This window comes from Schistocerca cancellata, chromosome 4 (genome assembly GCF_023864275.1).
Source record: "Schistocerca cancellata isolate TAMUIC-IGC-003103 chromosome 4, iqSchCanc2.1, whole genome shotgun sequence".
Taxonomy (NCBI): domain Eukaryota; kingdom Metazoa; phylum Arthropoda; class Insecta; order Orthoptera; family Acrididae; genus Schistocerca; species Schistocerca cancellata.
Window position 1 is genome coordinate 752,954,205 of NC_064629.1, and position 14,605 is coordinate 752,968,809.

A 14,605-nucleotide genomic window follows, 5' to 3' on the forward strand; every position below is an offset into this window, starting at 1 on the left:
TCATCTTCGGAATCAAATCAAAATCACAAGGACTTAAGTCCGGGAAGTATGTTGGATGGTACAGTACTTCCAGTCCCATTGACCGAAAAGAGCAGCAACAGCCTTTGCTGTATGCACTCGCGCATTGTAGTGCAAAATGATGGATGGGTTGCGCAGAAAGTGTCACCACTTCTTTCACAGAGCTGGTCGCAGGTGATGCTCCAAAAATGAACAGTAATACTGTGTGATGACAGTCTGTCATGCAGGAATGTAATGTGTTAGGATAACACCATCACAGTCGTATGCGAGAATTATCATAACTTTCACCATACTGGGGCTCCGACGCACTTCCGACTTTTGCGGTAACCCAAAATGACACCATTTGTTGGATTGGCGTTTCAGATTTGGCTTGTACGATGTTGCCCATGTCTCATCCAGTGTTACAATACAGTGTAAGAAAGCCTCTCGTTCAAGCTCATAGCGCTCCAAGTGCATCTGAGCAGCATCGTAATGCATCCATTTCTGCATTTCCGTCAAGTCATGCGGAACCCATCGTGATGCAATTTTTTGCATGCCCAGGCGTTCCTTCAGGATGCAAAGCACAGTCGTATGTGCTAATCCAGTTTCGTGGGCCAGCTCATGAATCATATGGCGTCAATCACTGTCCACTAACACAGCAAAAGAATGCACTACTTCTTCAGAGATGCTAGGATAACCTGCCCGATGCATGTCTGCCACAGTCTGCCGACCTTCGTTGAAGGCTTTTACCCAACGTGCCACTGTTCTGTACGGCAATGTCGAATACCCGCACGCCTCTTAAAGACCTTGATGACACTGTTGTGCTGTACGACCTCTGGCACATTCAATCTTGATCCAACTCCATTGTTGCTGTTTCGAAAACATAGTGGCAACATTATGTTAGATCGCTCACTAACAAGTGACTGTGTTTTCCTTGACAGTGCATACGTCAGTGACGTAGGACGGGCGAGTCAATTTGCTCGGAGGTAAGGTAGGTATGTCAATAATGTGTGCTATCAGCAACAATAGTAGATTCCATTGCATAGTGTCTCCACAGCGGTGTTGCCACTATTTAATTTCCAAACTACGTATATTACACATTTCATCCCCATTTTCACTTTTCCTTCCTTTTTATTCACTGATCAACAGCTTTAAATAGTAAGTTTCATGTTCCGTGGATCATTCGTAGGTAAGTCATAATCATGTGGAATGAGTCTTTTACAGTCAAATCACAAATTATCTTGTAAGTATGTCTACATCCTGATCATTTAAAGTCACCATTATTATTATTAAATATGAAGATATGAGTTAGTAATTCCTACCTTTTATGTGTTACAATAACAGAAAGTCTTCTATGGAATAGGAGGAGTTGTCAAGGAGAAACTTTTTCAATTTGTTTTCAGCTTTACTTTTCTGTGTATCAGAAATTTTATATCTGGTTAAGCAATCAAAAATTTTTGCTGCAGCATTGTGCACCATTTTTTGTGCTAAAGACATGTGGAGTTACGAATGACATTTTGCATTACGGTATTGTAATTATGTAAATCATTGTTCTTTCTAACTGCAGTGGATTACTTACAACAAACTTCATGAGGGAATAAATGAACAGTTAAGCAGTAGTCAGAATGCCCAGTCCCTTAAACAGATGTCTATATGATGATTGTTGGTGATCACTACATGTTATTCTTACAGCATGTTTTTGAGCAATGAAGACTGACTTTCTTAGACATAAGTTACCCCAAAATGTTATTCCATATGACTTAATTGAATGAAAAAATGCTAAATATGACAACTTACTGATTTGTCTCTCCCCAAGATTTTCAATGATTCTAAGTGCATTTGGCTGAACTAAGTTGTTTTAGGAGTTCCATTTAATGTACTTTTTCCTGTTTAAATGCTCATCAATATGGACCCTAAAGAATTTTGAAGTTTCCATCCTATTTATTATTTCCTGACCACGTGTTACATTTAATATTGGTGTAGTATGCCCAGATGTGCAGAACTGTATACGTAGTGTCTTTTTAAAATTGTGGGCGAGACCATTAACAGAAATCAGTCAATGATACTTTTATGAACCTTGTTTACTATTTCTTCTGTCGCTGTATGTTTGCTTTGATTGATTACAATACTAGTGTCATCTGCAAAAGAGAATATAATTCTGCTTGTTGTATATTAGATGGAAGATAGTTTACATACATGAGGAACAATAGCAGGCCTAAGGTTGAGCCTTGGGGAACTCTATACATAATTTCTCCCCAGTCAGAAGAATCTTCCACAATTACACGATTGAATTACGAAGTATAACTTTCTGCATTCTTTTGGTTAGATGTGACATTACCCATTGGTTGGTTATACCATCAATGCCATACCACTTCAGTTTATCTACACAATACTGTGATTCACAGAGTCACATGGCTTGGATAGGGCACAGAAAATACCAACTGGTTCTATTTTGTTATTTAATGCTTATAAAATTTGGTAAGCGAGCATGTAAATGGCATTCTCAGTACAGGAATCTACTAAAATCCAAACTTTGATTTGCTGAGACTAATATTATTGCTCAGGTGGGATACTATTCTAGAGTACATCACTTTCTCAAAATTTTTGGAAAATGATGTCAGTGGTGAAACAGGTGAGTATTTATTGACATCTTTCCTACCACCCTTCTTGTAAAGGGGATTAAGAATGGCATATTGCAGTCCTTCTGGAAATATGTATTGAATTAGTGATGCACTACGCATTTCAGATAATACAGAGCTTTTACATAGGAACAAATATTTAGTATTGTGTTAGAAACACCACCAAATCCAGATGTGCCTCTTTGAGAGAATATACAATTTTCTTACTACAACTGAATTTTATGAGTGTTGCTTCTACAGCACACTACTGTGATTTTTCTCTTGAACTGTTTACCCCTATATTTCCTATTATATTTAAGAAATGATTATTAAATATACTTGCTACCTGTGAGTCATCATTTGTAGCCCTTACTTTTAGTTCAGTAGCGATGCTATCCTGTTCTGTAGCTGGTTTTCCTGTCTATCATTTAACTACATTCCATATAGGCTCAAATCTGTTGTTGGAATTACTGACCTCTGACATTACATTGAAGTTCTTTATTTTTTTAAATAACTTTTCTTAGTAATTTTGAGTAGTTTTTGTTGTGGGCAACTACTGCAGGATTTCTACTTCCTCTTGCCAACAGATACATTTCCCTTCTTCTTCCAAAAGACACTTTACCCCCTCTAGTGATCCATGGCTTTTCCATAGCTGTTTAATGTTCCTTTCAGTAGCTTATGTGGAAAGCTATTTTCAAATAATGACTGTTGAAAGATCAAGTATGTGTTATTAAATATGTGGTTTCCAGAACATTTCATCACAATATATATATTTCCGTTAAATATTTATTGTAGTTCAGTAAATATCACTTTTACAATTGCAGAACAGCATCTTTACAGTCCAATCAAAGCCTTTGATTCAGCAGCTTCTGCCAGTAGCTTTTTTCCTTTCCTCACCCCCCTAAATGAAATCAGCATAAGTTCTTGTGCTAATAGGAAGTAATTTTTATATTGCTCTATACACAACACATTAAAAAGATGTTGAACAGAAGCGAACTCTGAGGTGGAACACCTATCTATTTGTATCTGTGAAAAACGCAACACCCTAAAAATGTATAATAGCATGATGAAATGTTTGGAAAATGCAAAGTATCGTAAGATAAGTGAATAGAAAGGTAGAGTTAATAAGCACGTCTGGGCTCTGCAGCACCTCTGGAATCGTTATGTGAAGTATATTGTATTACTGATACATAAGACAAATAGTACATAACTGCCAGCTAATTGTAATATAAGGAAAGAAAATTCAGCTTTAACATCCCATCAATGATGAGGTCATTAGAGACAGAGCACAGCCACACATTGGAGAAAGACAGGGAAGGAAATCAGCCATGTTGTTCCAAAGGAACCATCCTGGTCCTCGCATTAAAAAATTTAGGATACCCAAGGAAAATTTAAGTCCGGATGGTCGGAGAGAGATCTGAACTGCTGTTCTCCTGACTATGACTCCAGTGTCTTACCACTACATGCCTTCACTCAGTAGGTATGTTGTATGTGAGAAGTGCAGAATGTTTTCTTGACAACTCTATAGGTACAATGACAATGGGGTATAATACATAGTCTTGTCTGTTATGCAGCCAATGTACTTCCTGAGATATTGATGATGTCTTCATCAACCACACACAGCGCATCGCTCGCATCTTCATGGGGGATGATACATTAAACCTTCCACCAGCGTGCCTCTGTGAGCCCCGCTCTCTCCACTGCTCATCATCTCTGGAAGGTGGTACCATGGATTCCACAAGAGGACATCGTCTTCACATCATTCACTGCATTCAATTGTTCTGACAGGAAGTCTTTTTAATACGCCACAACAGCTAGCCAATGACTGTTTCTTACAACAGTTAGCTAGTGAATAAGTTTGTGTAAAGCACAATTCAGAAACTGATCTATCACAGCAACATTGAAGGACTCATTCCTTTACAAGTTATGAATAATCAATGTTTCAACTTGTACACATTGTAAACAAATGAGCTGTTTTATTCATTTCAAAGACATCTGATGTGTTAAACTACTTTGTACACTTTAGACACAACACTTCCAAATGAAAGCATTACCACAATGAAGCTTCCTGTGAATTTAATTGAAGGAACCTGTTGACAGTACCCCAAGAACACAGCCAACAACCACTGGTTCAAGATGAAGACTACAGTGTGGCTTCACACAAAAGCATGATTGTGTGCCACTGAAATGATGATAATATATGAAGATTTAATATATATGAATCAAGGCAGATAATAAATATATTTCAGTGTTGTTAATATATTGCAAATAGCATTGACTTACACAACTGCACTTTTTTCCTGAACACTGAAAACAAAATGTGTAAATTCTGAATACTCATGCGTGTACTTCAAAATTTCTCTTTCATCTGAAAAACACAATTGCAATATTTTTCTAGTAACTTACCACCTGGTCCATGTGTAACTGGTGGCCTTTTTGTGCTTGGCTCTACTGGATCTCGCTTTGCACCCTCAAAGTAACGATTCAGCAGACTTGCTCGAAGACTGTCACCCTGACAATCAGATGATAACTAATGTAAGCAACATGATGAAAGCCATCAAGCTCTCAAAGTGTTCAACATTTAAAAATTGATATCTTAACAGATTACATCTTGACAAATGATTTGAAAGAGATTTACACAAGCAACTGTTACAAAAACAATGGGTATAACAGCCTGTATCTCATGCATAGTTTCAGCACTTATTCTATTGCAAGCGGCAAGTACTTTGCTAGAACAAACAGTTAATAGTCATGAAACTGATTTCTGCAGATTAAGCATATGACATTAACAAACCATTATCTGTGGCATGAGTGCCCTTTCAGATACTGCAAAAAATGTTATTTCTTAAGATTGACTCTAAACAGTGAATGAACATTTCAATCCAGAATATGCTGTTGTATTGACACTAACTAATACTGTTTGTCTTTATGCAATAGTGAGAGATCAATATTCATGAATGTATCTTAAGAGAAAGTCTAAATACTTATTGTGTTTGAATATCTGTGGCATGAGTGCCCTTTCAGATACTGCAAAAAATGTTATTTCTGAAGATTGACTCTAAACAGTGAATGAATATTTCAATCCAGAATATGCTGTTGTATTGACACTAACTAATACTGTTTGTCTTTTATGCAATAGTGAGAGATCAATATTCATGAATGGATCTTAAAAGAAAGTCTAAATACTTATTGTGTTAGAGTATAATGACTTTTCTGGAGACTAGAAATCTACTCTGTGGGAATCAGCATGGGTCTCGAAAAAGACGGTCGTGTGAAACCCAGCTCGCGCTACTCGTCCACGAGACTCAGAGGGCCATAGACACAGGTTCACAGGTAGATGCCGTGTTTCTTGACTTCTGCAAGGCGTTCGATACAGTTCCCCACAGTCGTTTAATGAACAAAGTAAGAGCATATGGACTATCAGACCAATTGTGTGATTGGATTGAGGAGTTCCTAGATAACAGGATGCAGCATGTTATTCTCAATGGAGAGAAGTCTTCCGAAGTAAGAGTGATTTCAGGTGTGCCACAGGGGAGTGTCATAGGACCGTTGCTATTCACAATATACATAAATGACCTTGTGGATGACATCGGAAGTTCACTGAGGCTTTTTGCAGATGATGCTGTGGTGTATCGAGAGGTTGTAACAATGGAAAATTGTACTGAAATGCAGGAGGATCTGCAGCGAATTGACGCATGGTGCAGGGAATGGCAATTGAATCTCAATGTAGACAAGTGTAATGTGCTGCGAATACACAGAAAGATAGATCCTTTATCATTTAGCTACAAAATAGCAGGTCAGCAACTGGAAGCAGTTAATACCATAAATTATCTGGGAGTACGCTTTAGGAGTGATTTAAAATGGAATGATCATATAATGTTGATTGTCGGTAAAGCAGATGCCAGACTGAGATTCATTGGAAGAATCCTAAGGAAATGCAATCCGAAAACAAAGGAAGTAGGTTACAGTACACTTGTTCGCCCACTGCTTGAATACTGCTCAGCAGTGTGGGATCCGTACCAGATAGGGTTGATACAAGACATAGAGAAGATCCAACGGAGAGCAGCGCGCTTCGTTACAGGATCATTTAGTAATCGCGAAAGCGTTACGGAGATGATAGATAAACTCCAGTGGAAGACTCTGCAGGAGAGACGCTCAGTAGCTCGGTACGGGCTTTTGTCAAAGTTTCGAGAACATACCTTCACCGAAGACTCAAGCAGTATATTGCTCCCTCCTACGTATATCTCACGAAGAGACCATGAGGATAAAATCAGAGAGATTAGAGCCCACACAGAGGCATACCGACAATCCTTCTTTCCACGAACAATACGAGACTGGAATAGAAGGGAGAACCGATAGAGGTACTGAAGGTACCCTCCGCCACACGCCGTCAGGTGGCTTGCGGAGTATGGATGTAGATGTAGATGTAGAAATTAATTAACTAACAAATTTGTTTGCATGGCCATCCTCCGTAGCAAGCAGAGAACTACTTGTTTTGTAAATAAAACCGCCTTTTCCTGCTGCAACTTAATTTATTTTCCCCAGATGTGTTTCAATTTTTTCTTGCTCTAACTCATCATCAGTGGGATCTATAACAATACTGTTTTGTTATTTTTAGATTATCAAACATTTCATGTCGCTATTTTTTTTATGTAAAAACGTAATTACTTACAAGTTGTGATCTATGTTTCCTCTCATCTCGTCTGGAGGTCACATTACCACTTTATTACCGACATATATGCACAATTTTGAGTTCTGACTTTTTTTCATTGTTAACCATTTTTATCCTTTTTTGTGGTGTATTATTATTCTTTTGCCACTCGATATAAGCATTTCTTTGGACACGGTGCTTTTCACAACTTAAATATTGTAACTTCAATACGTGTTTCCACCTCTTTGGTTTGTTTATCTGTTGCAAACCTAACGAAGTATATCTTCAAAACCAACTTCTATTCATAATGTTTATATCATATGTGTTTATAAGAGAGAGAGAGAGAGAGAGAGAGAGAGAGAGAGAGCTGAAGAGTGTATGGGTGTGTGTGTGTGTGTGTGTGTGTGTGTGTGTGTGTGTGTGTGTGTGTGTGGCTTGAGTTGTAGGGAGTTGACTATGAATGTACTAGCTGCTAGCAAGTGGTTGAAAGCTTTGGTGACAGCTGACTTGGCTTTTCACTTCAATGTTCTGTGAAGGGGTTCTTGGATAAATGAGTGTAAATATGTTGGGTATTATTATTATTATTATTATTATTATTATATTGGATGGTATTATTATATTAATCCGCTTTGGGAGCATTATTCTATTATTTTATCTTTTAGTGTAAACAATGAATTGTTTGGCATGTGTACTTGATCATTCAACAGGTTTGTTCTTTCTGCTTTGGTTTTCTGTATGTTTTCTTCTCTAGTAGTTGGTTTGTGTTTATGTTCTCTTAGGTGTTCTGCAAATGTGGAGTTGTCTGTCCCATATTTCCAGGCTCTCGTGTGTTCTTTGTATTTGACATCAAATGTTCTACCTGTTTGCCCTAAGTATCTTGCCTTCACAAGTGTTACACTGTAGTTGATATATCCCTGCTTTCTGGTATATGTCTCTGTTTTGTGTCTCTGTTTTATGTCAGTTTTGGGGTGTATTTTTGTATAGAATTTTCTGTAGTGTATGCTATGTTTATTCCCTTTCTTTTGAAAATGTTGGTGATTTTAATTAATTAACATTTCTGTTGTTTGCAGTTCAAGTGCAGTGAGTACCTTACTAAGATACTACAAAATCCTGGGCAGAATACAAACAATGGAATGTGTAACGATACCCAGTACCATAGAGTGAGAGGGAGCGGAAAAGGTTACAAGTTGGAGGTAAGGCACGAGATGGAGACAGGGTTATGCAACCAGAGGGAGCTCACTCTGGTGCAGGCATGGATCACATATAGTAGTGAAAGATGAGATGCTAGTGGGGACAGGAAAGAGAGAGAGAGAGAGAGAGAGAGAGAGAGTGAGAGAGAAGGGCGGCAGTACAAATTAAAAATCACACACGTATTACACAAATCAAACCGAGGAGCTCAGAGTGATGTAGTCGTAAGTGAAGAAATGATGGAGGCTGAGAGGGAGAAGGGGTGAGGACAGGCTGCAATACCTATACTGTACAACTATGATGTAACATGAACAACACTTATTATATAAACTTTATTTATTTATTTATTTAAGTCACCTATTTGTGTCCATCTGTATATAGGGGCTAATCTCAGGAAATGCTGTAGGAATTTTGATTTTGTTTTCACTAATAGGTATACTGACTCGTGAGGAAGGTTTGTGTATATAATTTATAAATATTTCGTACAAATTTGTCTGCATTATGATGAATTAAAGTTGTGAAAATGGTGCCATTGCCACCTAGTGAGCAGCAGTGACTTGAGAGTGCAGCAAGGGTCACTAAATTCACATCTGGTCTGGTGGTCTAGTGGTAGAGTGTGTGGCTGGAAATGAAAAGGTTGTGGGATCAAATCCTAGCTGTGTCTTTTTTTTGCTTTGCCTTTTACCTTGCATTTCCTTTTCAATGATGTGATTTGCCAGAAACATAACACAGCTAAGATTCCATGCTACACAGTAGTTCCCCTTTCGATGGTTGGATAATTGGTAACGGACCTGCAAGTCACTTATGCAGCATACAATTGATGGCAAGTGCTTCAAAACAACTGCACAGTGAAAAAACATGCAAATCCAAAACCTATAGCTTTCAATTCAATTCTTTATGCCTAAAGTAAAATGTTTTCCAAACATTTACTTCAGCAAGGGATGTAGGTTTGCTTCATTTATAGAAAGAAAGTTCTACAGTAGAGTAGCAAGTGACTCAGTTTTCAGCTTTCTGCTTTGCTCAGGTTAAATATAGGTGTGAATATGACTCACTGGGTGATAAGATATTATTTGTTTGGACACTTTCAAATTACACACAAGACTGGTAAATGGATCTCCACAGCGGAGAAAGAGATTTAGGGCTTTTAAAGATTAGAAAGATATTGGCACGATGTTCTTAATGGAATTCAGGAATTTATTGTGGATAAATGCACAACATTTCAAAATACTTCTACATTTGTTTGAGGGATGTAGTTAAAAATATGATAACAATTTCAGACTGCCAATTTCTGCTTCATTCAGATTAGCAATCACAGCAGTGAGTTACCAAACTTTGAAGTATCGTAATAAATATGACCAATAATGAAAAGAAAACAAGCTCATTACCGAGCTGTGACATGAGAATAATAAGATATTTTTAACCTGCAGATTCCCTGCAATTGCTCGAGAACAATTGCACATTGAAAAACATGTGAATACAAAATATGTGGTGTTTTACTTTTTATGTTAAAAGTAAAATATTTTCCATAATAATACTTCGGCAACTTTGCTTCATTTACATACAGTACAGTCTTTCAACAGCACAGCAGATTACTCAACTTCCAACATTCTGCTATCCTTGAATCAAACCTAGACGTGGACACAATTTCTTTCGTGGCACAGTAAGGAAGTCTGTCACAAAAGAGTTCACAACAAAGAATGCCCGGAAGGGAATGTGCCCAATTGAGAAGGCGTAAAGGCACGAAGTTAGCACGCTAGCAGAACAACAGCTACCAGTCTGTGTCCAGCCTTTGGTGATAATTTTGCCTCACTCTTCCCTCCAGTTACTTCCACATTGAAGTATATTAAATGAGTCTCAGATGAAACTGGCATTTGCTATAATTACATGGCCAAGAAGAGATTTTGTACAGCATACAATATTAAGAGCATGATTGCATTATTTTGGCCAGCACTGCCACCACAGCACAAACTCTTTGACTTCCACCAGGCAAAGTAACAGATTAGAATTGTAATATACTGATGAACCAGTGTTTTGTGAAGTTTACTCAAGGTAAGGGTTTATTGAAATTACATGTGTTAGATACGCATCTTTGATCAGCATCACTTCACTAAAGTTAGGATCCTATTCATAATTCACAACTGTTCCGAATGATCCTAAAAGTGATGAAGTTTCTTAATCAGTTCATTTTTTTCATTTGAACAATAATGCTATTTTCAAGTGCCCCACGTGTCCATCATAATTAATACTTTCATTTAATACCAAATTATATTTATTTAACTTTGCTTCAAAAAGTAATACAGAGTATATTTTATTTGCTATGCAAATTTGGGCCTGAAAAGTGTCTTGCAAAGTAGGTTGTGTGCCACACCAGTTTAAGGGCCACCCTAATGTTCTAGGTACTATGCATCAGTGAACACTTATTAAAAAGCAGTGTGTCTATATTTTACATGACCATTCACTTTAAAACTGTCTGTTGAAGATTGTGTAGTGGAGGATAACGGACTGACAGTTCCCAGACTTTGGCCACATTGTGAGACTCAAGTTTATAATCAGCATAAACAATGTTCTAATAACATACAGCAAGGTAGCCAGATGACGTCATCAACAACTGTCAATACTTCAACAGATGCACACACTGTCAATAAAATTCTTCTGGGCTTGGAACCGCATTGTCAACTATAAAATTCCAACGTTTCGGCGACTATTACGAAACGCCTTCCTCAGGATGTATTGCTAACTGCTGAATGGGCACTAGTTTGCTTACTTATATATTACGGAGGAGTGCTGTCATTGGATATGAGGGTGAGGAGGAAGGGCATTAGGTGTTCTTTCATCGGGTCTTTGTATTGCACGTCAACACTGGCGGAAATAGGCGTTTTCCATTGGAGTTTCCTTTACTGCTTGCCATTGGTGGAAATCAGCATATAGGAAAATTGAGCAGTGACTGCTGCACAGCATTGTTTAATAATTGCCTAGTATCAACTAGGATGCATCAGCACTCTGTGTGCCCTCCGCCGCTGTGGCCTACCGCACGCCTGTTGCTTTGCAAGAGCTGTCCTTCCACAAAGCTATCACTGCTGGCAGCCAAGATGCTGGGAGCCGGTACCCGTCTGCTCTGTCCATGTTGTCAGGTTGCGTGGCTATTTCTATAGCCTCTCTGATCTTCCTCCTCAAGCTAAAAGGCTGTTTTGACAGTATATGGGCCTCTCGAAACTCGATCTTCATCCTGCAAACTAGTGCCCATTCAGCAATTAGCAATACACCCTCAGGAAGGTGTCTTGTAATAGTCGCCGAAATGCTGGAATTTTATAGTCGACAATGCGGTCCCAAACCCAGAAGAATTTTATTGACTGTGACAAAGGCTGCAGAAGCCTACATTTGCAGATGCACACACTGTCATTGCAGAGCAATTCTGGAAGAAGACTCTCTCTCTCTCTCTCTCTCTCTCTCTCTCTCTCTCTCTCTCTCTCTCTCACACACACACACACACACACACACACACACACACACACTAAACACTTATACTCCTCTCTTTGGTTGCATTCCATCCGGGATTTTCCAGCATTACATTTGTACCGAAGAACTCTTTCGTAAGAATATCAATTACTGAATAACTACGGGTACTGTCTGAATGACACAGAGATCATCAAAACCTTAGAAAAAAATCAGGTGTGCATCAGACAGATTTTCTTCTCACTGAGTGCTATCAAAACTGGTAACACTCTACACAAGATCATTATGTCAGGTATCCCTTGCACCACCAAGAGACATACACAGTCCTTCTCCCCCGCCCGCCCGCCCGCCCGCCCGCCCCCCCCCCCCCCCTACCCTCCCGCCCTCCTCCATCCCACACCTAAGCTACAAAAATGTATTTAACTTACCTTTTCACCATACTCTGGATCAATTGCCATCATTTCACGCAATGTTTTCAAAACTTTGACACACAGTTTTTCTTCTTTCTCTTCTAGTAATTTTTCTGTGTGTTTTATCAACCTAAAATTTGAGGCATTACAATTTTAAAAATCCAGAACAGAAACGAAATTTGAAATACTATTTTATACAAAAACTTTATCATGTTACACTGAATATAAAAAGAGACATAAAATCGGTTGCAGCCAATAGTTGAAGCTTATTTTTGGTACTACAGAAGTCAAAATGTATATTATAAATGTAGATGTATAGTTATCATACTGTTTGTAACATACAAAAGTAATGGACTGTTTTTGTTTTTTCAAGTTCCATACAATCTTTAATAATTTTTTTTATACTTGTAAACCATACAGTTTATATAAGTGTTTTTTTTTAACGTACAATAAGGCAGTGCACTTGATTTCTCACTTTTTCATCATATCATCTATGACAACAGTGTACTTACACCTGCAGGTAACTTTAATCTGTTCATGAACTACCTTGAAGCTGTAATGGCCCATTTAACAACCAAAAACAAAGAAGTAGTGGTTGCTGGTGACTTCAATGTAGATTTCCTTAAAGACTCTCCCAATACGAACTTATTTGCATTAGTAACACTATCATTCAACTTAATTCCCACTGTAAAGTTCCCCTCTAGGGTAGCCAATTGCTCACAACCAACCATTGATAATATCTTTATAGAAAAGTCCTATGAACAACATTATGTTACAAAACCAAATCTGTTAAATCTGAGCTCAAGAGGGTAATCAATCAGCCAAAAATTGATTATTTTGGGATACTCCTCACAGACATTCACTAGAGTGACATTTACAGTGCTCATGGCATGAATGAAAAATATAACACTTTTGCTCATAAAGTGCTTACCTTATTTGAACACTGTTTTTCCCCAAAAATAACCAAGGTCAGAGCAAAGTCTACAAAGAAGCCATGGATTACTCAAGGAATAGAGGTATCTTGTAAAACAAAAAGAAAACTATATCTGTCAATCCAAAACAGTTTTGATGTTGATGCTATAGCACACTACAAGAAATATTGCAAAATATTAAAGACTGTAATACGGACATCAAAGCAAATATATTACAAGGAAAAGATAGTTATATCAGATAACAAAATAAACACAATATGGGATATAGTGAAGGAGGAGACTAGTAGAACCAGACATGAAGAGGGACAAATAGCATTAAGAGTAAATGATACATTGATGACAAATGTGTATAGTGTTGCAGAACTTATTAACAAACATTTTCTAACTGTTACTGAAGAGATGGGGTTGTCAGGTTCTGTAGATGCTGTTATGGAATACCTCAGACCAAACATTTCAAGTAACTTCCATAATATGAATTTGACCATCACTACCCAAGCAAAAGTAATGTCCGTCAAAAAATCTTTAAAATGAAAAATATCTAGTGGGTATGATGAGATATCAACAAAGTTAATTAAAGATGTGATTCTGAGTTTATCAACATATTAAGCTATCTCTGTAACCAGTCGTTTATCAGTGGAATATTTCCTGAATGGTTGAAATATGCTAAAGTTAAGCCACTGTTTAAGAAGGGAGATAAAGAAATAGCATCAAATTTCCATTCAATTTCACTTTTGCCAACATTCTCAAAAATTTTAGAAAAGGTAATAGACAATTGGCTTTATAACCATCTTATCACAAATAACATAATGTCAAAGTCGCAGTTTGGATTTCTAAAGGGTTCTGATATTGAGAAGGCTATCTACACTTACAGTGAAAACTTAGTTAATTCATTAGACAAAAAATTGCAGGCAACTGGTATATTTTGTGATCTGTCAAAGGCATTTCACTAAGTAAATCACAATATCCTTATAAGTAAATTAGAATATTATGGTGTAACAGGAAATGCTGCAAAATGGTTCAAATCGTCTATCTCTGGCAGGAAAAAAAGGGCATTATTAGGAAAGAGAGATGTATTAAGCTATTAGGCATCATCCAACTGGGAACTAATTACATGTGGGGTCCCACAAGGTTCCATCTTAGGGCACTTAGTTCTTCTTGTGTATATCAATGACCTATCATCAGTAACATTACCGGATGCCAAGTTTGTTTTGTTTGCTGATGATACAAACATTGAAATAAATAGCAAATCAAGTGTAGTCTTAGAAAAATCGGCTAATAAAATATTTGTGGACATTAATCACTGGTTCCTATGCAATTCTTTGTCACTAAACTTTGAAAAAACACACTACATGCAGT

The 14,605-nt window shown here is 37.6% G+C and overlaps 1 protein-coding gene across 1 annotated transcript in view; it reads right to left on the bottom strand.

The window, feature by feature from the left end:
* The window catches only part of LOC126184403 (inositol 1,4,5-trisphosphate receptor), a 372,462-nt gene that overhangs the window by 135,836 nt on the left and 222,021 nt on the right, over nucleotides 1-14,605 (bottom strand). The window contains exons 30-31 of the mRNA XM_049926787.1: nucleotides 12,336-12,447; nucleotides 5,022-5,127 (exon numbers count right to left, since the gene is read on the bottom strand). Of these exons, the coding sequence (XP_049782744.1) occupies nucleotides 5,022-5,127; nucleotides 12,336-12,447 (218 nt within the window). The remainder of the gene's footprint in view (nucleotides 1-5,021; nucleotides 5,128-12,335; nucleotides 12,448-14,605) is intronic.